This window comes from Sinocyclocheilus grahami, unplaced genomic scaffold, assembly GCF_001515645.1.
Source record: "Sinocyclocheilus grahami isolate Dianchi unplaced genomic scaffold, SAMN03320097.WGS_v1.1 scaffold22.1, whole genome shotgun sequence".
Classification (NCBI taxonomy): Eukaryota; Metazoa; Chordata; class Actinopteri; order Cypriniformes; family Cyprinidae; genus Sinocyclocheilus; species Sinocyclocheilus grahami.
The window spans coordinates 2,140,789-2,148,100 of record NW_015505201.1 but is presented as its reverse complement, the minus strand read 5'-3'; the positions used below and the strand labels follow the sequence as shown (position 1 = coordinate 2,148,100).

Genomic DNA, 7,312 nt, shown 5'->3' with positions numbered 1-7,312 from the left:
GAGCATGAGAGGGTCACAGCACACCCCTCACATTTAATGCATAAACACAAATCACAAGCATATAGAAGTCAATTTCTATATTTACCAAAAATGTGATAAGCACTTGCCTGTGCAGAACTCAGTTTTAATCTTTTATTTATTTCACTATTCTTTTACTTATTTCAAATAAATGATGTTCTTCTTAGCATTCTATTGATTAAAGAATGAGACTGTGATAATAAGTAATGTTTCTTGAGCAGCACATCAGCATAGAATGATTTCTGAAGGACCATGTGACACTCAAGACTGCAGTAATGATGCTGAAAATTCAGCTTTGCATCATAGGAATAAAATATATTTTAAGATATATTTAAATAGAAAACAGCTATTTTAAATTTTAAATAATAATACTTAATTTTTCACAGCTTTAACTGTATTTATGATCAAATAAAGCCAGCCTTGGTGAGCATTATAGACTTATTAAATACACAAAGCATTTTAAACATGTTTAAAAATCAGTCAAAATCAAAATCTAATTGTAATTCTGCATTCTGTCTGCTACTTCAAATATAATTTAGGAACTTCAATGTTGCACAATCCTGTAGCTAAGGTCATCACAGTGTTTTAGCACATTGCAATGTGGTTTCTAGATGGTAATGACATTCTGGTCGCTAGTTATGTCTCAGGTTCTTCCCTCAATGCAAATCCAAGGAACTGTCCACTAACCAAACAAATCTGAATACTGAAAAGAAACAGTGCACCTCTCTTCAACAAGGTTGATAATCAAGGGAGATTTATTATTGGATTACGTTTTAATTGAACCGTTTAGTGCAGTGGTTCTCAACCTTTTCCACTCGAAAGCCCTCCACTGTCCAACACAATATTCAAAGGTCCTCCACCCCAAAAAAATGTATGATATACTGTATGAAATAAATTAATAATGATTCATTTTGTGATGCCAGAAGTTAACCACTGTATGTTCTTCAATAAAATCAACAACAGTTATTAAAGTGCCCCTATTATGGGTAATGAAAGGTTCATATTTTGGTCCCCAACAACAGGCTACTACTAATAGGCCTTCTATTTCTGCATTATTTAAAATGTATACTATGCACAGTATGTGTATTTTCTGTATGCAAGACCTCATTTTTATAAAATTGTACATACACTGCAGACTGCATGATAAATGCAATGTGCTCAAGGTAACCTTCCATTCATCTTACAATGATTAAACCAATATCATAATCAGTGGTTAGAAATTAGAATTCACCCTCTTATAATGATTTATCGTGCTAATGTGCAGAACTTCCTTTTACATACTGTTTTTTTTGGTCCAGGGCAGCCTTGCTGACGGGCCGCTATCAGACTCGTTCCGGCATCTATCCGGGTGTGCTGTATCCGGCCTCAAAAGGGGGTCTCCCTCTCAACGAGACCACTATCGCAGAGGTGCTGAAGTCTAAGGGTTACACTACAGCCATAGTGGGCAAATGGCACCTGGGCGTCGGGCTGAATGGCACTTACCTGCCCACCCGACAGGGCTTTGACAATTATCTCGGTATCCCGTACTCACACGACCAGGTCATTATGTTTTCTTGAATTATTCTTGAGTTTTATCTGGAAAGCACCAAGGAATTTGCATAACATTATTATAATTAATATATATTTTTAATGCAGGCGTGTCAACTGATTCCTGAATGTTAGAGTCTTCATTTTGTTGCCATCTTTCATCATTGCATAATATCTCTCTATCAAAGGGTCCCTGTCAGAATCTCACGTGTTTCCCTCCGGATGTGAAGTGCTATGGCTTCTGTGATCAGGGTGTTGTAACTGTACCTCTCATGTTTAATGAGAACATCAAGCAGCAGCCTGCAGACTTCCTGCAGCTCGAGAAGGCCTACAGCGAATTTGCCACTCAGTTCATCACTGATGCTGTCCGAAATAACGGCCCGTTCTTCCTGTACTATCCTTCACATGTGAGTCAAATCAACAGTCTGAATCAAATAAACTAACCAAGACTTCATATTATTGCTCTTTTTGTTTTGATTGCTTCTGTTGTCCTCATTTGTATGTCGATTTGGATAAAAGCATCTGATAAATGACTGGATGAAAATGTAAATCATTTTTGTAATGTTTTATGCAATTGCTTGCATGTCTCCGAGAGTACTAGATTATTTTATATTACGGAATTTCTACAGTATAATGTTTCTTATAATGCTTGTTATTGAGAAAATAAGTATGTAAAGTATTTATAATAAATGTAATCCCAACTTTGGATAAAAATGCTTTAAATAACGAGTTGATAGTGTCAAAGGAAAAGGTGCTATGAAATTAAATGATCGTTTTTTAATTATTTTATGAAGGCAGTTAAGGCATCCCATGAAGCATTGTAGATGATGCAATAAAAAAATGTGTATATATATATATATACACATATGTGTGTGTATATATATATATATATATATATATATATATATATATATATATATATATATGCGCAATGCTTCATGGGATGCCTTAACTGCCTTCATAAAATAATTAAAAAATGATCATTTAATTTCATAGCACCTTTTTCTTTTACACTCTCAACTAGATAGATAGATTTTTTTGTGCGTGTGTGCAAAATATTAAAATATACAAAAATATAAGTTGTTTGGAAGTTTAGGGAGGATTATGTCATTCGCAATGCTTCATGGGAGTGTCTCATTACCTCTTTTGACATAATTCCAATTTCCTTGGTAACTGACTTTTTTTGATTGGACGAGCCAAAGAGGATTGTGGGCAGTGTAGTTCTTCACAGAGAAGGAACATGACTTGAACAAAACGAAATAATTATAAATTAAATAATAATGAACTAAGCAATTAAGATTAATAGATAATTAAGTTAAATAATAAAGAGTAATTTAAATTTAGTTTTTTTTTGTTTGTTTTTTATTAATTTAAATAAAATTAAAATCAGAAGTGATAATCACACTGATTTTCTGAAGGTTTCTATAGTGTTTAGCATCATTTAACAATCTCAAAGCTCATAGTAGGTCTTTCTTGAAAGATTTACACAATGTATTCAAAATAAGTGGGATTTTTTGCTTCCAGAATATGTTATGGTCTTTTAGAAACGCACTTAATGATTTTCTGCCTGGTCTTTGTCTCTTCAGCACACACACTACCCTCAGTATGCAGGTGCAGACTATGCAGGGAAGTCTCCTCGTGGGCCGTTCGGTGACGCTCTGATGGAGTTTGATGGCACTGTGGGGAAGATTCTGCAAACTCTGGAGGAGACGGGGGTGATCAACAACACTCTCGTCTTCTTCACTGGTGACAACGGGTAGGTGTTTCTCCTTAGTCCATGCTTGGTGCGTTTCTGTTTCTCTTAACATCTATATATGTGTGCGTTCGCAGGCCAGAGCTCATGCGGAAGTCTCGTGGGGGAAACGCAGGCCTGATGAAATGTGGCAAAGGCACGACTTATGAAGGAGGAACGAGAGAGCCGGCCATCGCATATTGGCCTGGATCCATCCAACCAGGTAAACAGCCCAGTGTCTGAATCCAGCTATAAGAAATATACAATGTTTTATGAAATTGAAGACATTTACTTTGTTTTCCCATCATTCAAAGGTGTGACCCGTGCTCTGGCCAGCTCTTTGGACATTCTGCCCACCTTTGCCAAACTGGCTGGAGCTGCGTTACCTGACGTTCAACTAGACGGGGTCGACATGACAAACATCCTGTTGAATCGCGGAGCGGTAAGAGACAAAATGATCAAAATGCATGCATACATACATTAGTGTTTGTTTGGGCTTGGTAAGATTTGTAAAACATGTTTTATTTAAACAAAAATACAGGAAAACATTCATATTGTGAAATATTTTTATTTTCTATTTTAATATACTTTAAAATGTAATTTATTCCTGTGATGCCAAGCTAAATTTCAGCATCATTACTAGTCTTGAGAGTCACATTATCCTTCAGAAATCATTCTAATATGCTCAAGAAATATTTCTTTTTGTGCTACTTCTGTATCTTTGCGGAAGCACTGACATATTTTTTCAGGATTCTTTGATGAATAGAAAGTTCAGATTTTTTTTTTATTAAAATTGTTAACACTTTAGAAGCCTTTAGTGTCTCTTTCGATCAGTTTAACTCATCACTGCACAATAGAACTACACGTTTCTAAAAAAAACAAAACACACAAATCTTACTGACCCCAAACTTTTGAACAATAGTGTATTTTTGTATTTGTGACCCTGGACCACAAAACCAGTCATAAGGGTACATTTTTTTGAAATTGTGATTTATACATCATCTGAAAGCTGAATAAATAAGCTTTCCATTGATGCATGGTTTGTTAGGATAGGAGACAACTATTTGAAAATCTGGAATCTGAGGGTGCAAAAAAATCTAAATATTGAGAAAATCGCCTTTAAAGTTGTCCAAATGAAGTTCCTAGCAATGCATATTACTAATCAAAAATTAAGTTTTGATATATTTACAGTAGAAAAATTTACTAAATATCTTTATAGAACATGATCTTTACTTAATGTCCTAATGATTTTTAGCATATAAGAAAAATCTATAATTTTGACCCATGCAATGTATTTTTGGCTATTGCTACAAATATACCCCAGTGACTTAAGACTGGTTCTGTGCTCCAGGGTCACATACATATTTAGTTTTTTCTAAGCATACAGGAAGCATTCTTGCATTCAGTCTGCTTTATTTTTGAATAGTTAACCTACATATACATCCATTATTAGTATCTTTGAGCACAGCACCACAGAACCTCAGTATGTTTTTGCTGCATATTTTGCTATTATAGAATTTGGAGACACTATGTATAACTATTTAAAATGGTTAAAGGAATAGTTTACCAAATATCTCTGTCATTATTTATTTGACTTCATTATTTACTATTTTACCCTGAACAAGCTCTGCCAATGAGCCCGTGCTTTAAAAACCTTGTTATTGATGTTTCAGAGTGAAAGACAGACCATCTTTTACTACCCGATTGCTCCAAGTGAGAAGTATAGCGTGTTTGCAGTGAGATGGAAAAATTTCAAAGCACATTACTATACACAGGGTAAGTTCACCATTGCTTAGACTATATAAACCTCACCTTCCTGTTTATTTCTGTTGTCTTTTCCCCCCCCCCATAACTCAGGTGCAATTCACAGTGAAAACCCCCAGGACAGCAACTGCTCATCACTTTTCCTCAAGCGCCATGATCCTCCTTTACTATATAACTTAGAGGCAGACCCATCAGAAAACTATAACCTTAACAGTACCGAATGGGACTCTGTGCTCAAGCAAATCCAGGCTGTCAAGGAACAGTTTGAGGCTTCTATGGTGTTTGGCGAGAGTGAGATTGCCAAAGGGAGAGACTCTGCACTCGAGCCCTGCTGCATTCCTAATTGCACCCCTAAACCCACATGCTGCCGCTGCACTTCTGCACTTTAATGGAAGCAGCGGCCGGCCAGATCATGAAATTACAATTCACAAGACCGCCGAAAGACTGATTGTGTTTACAATCTTCCATTGATTTTCTTCTCAAAGCAAAATGCAATGAAAAAGCATAATAACTTTTCTGGAATCTTGTTTAGGTTCTTTGCTGAAGGAAAACAACTGAAGAGATTTGATAAAAAATGAAGTTGATCCTGTTGCTTATTTTGTCCACAAATACTCCAGTTGATGCATAGAATGATAGTATGAATGCTAAAAACGTCTTATTGATTTTCTCACTTATCTTTCAGTTTGACTAGTTCACTGATATATTAATAGGCTGTTAACAGTGACTGGTTGTGTTACGTATCCGGTCCATGAACTTCCGTCTGCTAGCCATCAGAGGTCACCCTTTCCACTTCATTGACTCTCGCGCACTACACTGTTGCATATCACCCCGGACTACATATCCCATCATTCATTACACTGATTGCACACAGCACTGATTGCACACAGCTGTTTCATATCACTCGCTCACTATTTAACACTCATTCTCACTCCTTTCTAACTGCCAAGTATTGTATGCACTTATCGCCAGCAGTGATAGCTACTCTACAGAGACCTCGTTAGCTTCCTAGCCTAGCCTAGCCTAGCCTAGTCTTGCCTTGTCTGTTTTCTCGGTTTCTGATCTTTGCCTGTTTTCCTGGATTTATCCCTTTAGTCTCGCCCTTTTGATTCTGTTTGTTGTTCGTTGACCTTCGCTAGCCCTAGGATTATTCTTGTGTCTTGTCCACCATATACCTGTTTGCCATTGTTCAACCCTGCCTGTGTTTCTGACCTCTCTGCTTTAAATAAAGCTTGCACATGGATCCGCACGTCTCACGTCTCGTCAGCCCCGTAACAGGTTGCAAAGGGAATAGAGGAGCTATACTGTGTGTATTTTTAAGTACAAATGTATGAATGTTTATGTCGTACTTTTTTGAGTTTCATTCACTATCAGTCTGCTTTTAACACTGAATTGTAATTATGGAGTGATTTTTTTAAAATAAAAGAAAGTTAAAGAACACAGGTCTTGAGATATTTTATTCCTCCTCGTCATGCGTGTACAAGGCTGTACTGGCTGAATGGCAAACCATTTATTAGGGAATATGGAAAAATGCTTATATTAATATAGTAATTAAATGTATATTACCACATTATATTACATTATATAAAGCTCTTTACATTTTGCGTTGTGGTACTCATTAATGTGCATCAAAAATTGAAAGAAATTGTTTAATAAAGTTATTTTAGTTTTTTTTGCATACAAAAAGTACTTTCGAAGCTTCATAAAATTAGGGTTGAACCACTGATGTCACATGGACTATTTTAATGATGTCCTTACTACCTTTCTGGGCCTTGAACGTGGTAGTTGCATTGTTGTCTATGCAGGGTCAGAAAGCCATTGGATTTCATCACAAAAAAATTCATTTGTTTTCCAAAAATGAACAAAGGTCTTACAGGTTTGGAACAACATGAGGGTGAGTAATTAATGGCAGCAATGTTCATTTGTGGGTGAACTATCCTTTTAAAGGCAGCCTAACATGTAGATGACAAACATTACGGAGAGAACTTACAGAGCTGCCGTCCACCAGCATCAGTCCCACAAGCGGCGAAGTCACCTTTGCCAAATAAACTCAGAAGCACAGTTATTATAGTTAATTTAAACTAACATTTAAACCATAAAAAATGGTAGTTTGAAAAAAAATGAAAGTTAAAACTTTAGTCTCAAAACCAAAGAGATATTCTTTATCAAAGTTAAGACTCTGCCACGCCTACCTAAAACAGCTCGTTCTAACACGCCCCCACATATCTACCTCACTATGTGGAAATATTAGCATAATGCCACCCAAATGTTCAC

At 36.2% G+C, this 7,312-nt stretch overlaps 1 protein-coding gene across 1 annotated transcript; it reads left to right on the top strand.

Moving 5' to 3' along the window:
- The first annotated feature begins 1,739 nt into the window (after positions 1-1,739).
- Positions 1,740-5,832, top strand: LOC107560065 (arylsulfatase A-like). Its single transcript, XM_016244121.1, has 6 exons — positions 1,740-1,952; positions 3,132-3,301; positions 3,376-3,500; positions 3,592-3,719; positions 4,951-5,053; positions 5,135-5,832. The coding sequence occupies exons 1-6, from the start codon at positions 1,818-1,820 to the stop codon at positions 5,428-5,430; spliced, it is 957 nt and encodes a 318-aa protein (XP_016099607.1). The 5' UTR covers positions 1,740-1,817; the 3' UTR covers positions 5,431-5,832.
- Positions 5,833-7,312: the final 1,480 nt, after the last annotated feature.

Excerpts from the sequence above, each read along its gene's own strand:
- LOC107560065 (XM_016244121.1), top strand. The coding sequence starts at position 1,818 with ATGTTTAATGAGAACATCAAGCAGCAGCCTGCAGACTTCCTGCAGCTC. Across the intron at positions 1,953-3,131 it reads TCCTGTACTATCCTTCACAT|CACACACACTACCCTCAGTA; the intron begins GTGAGTCAAATC and ends TTGTCTCTTCAG. Across the intron at positions 3,302-3,375 it reads TTCTTCACTGGTGACAACGG|GCCAGAGCTCATGCGGAAGT; the intron begins GTAGGTGTTTCT and ends GTGCGTTCGCAG.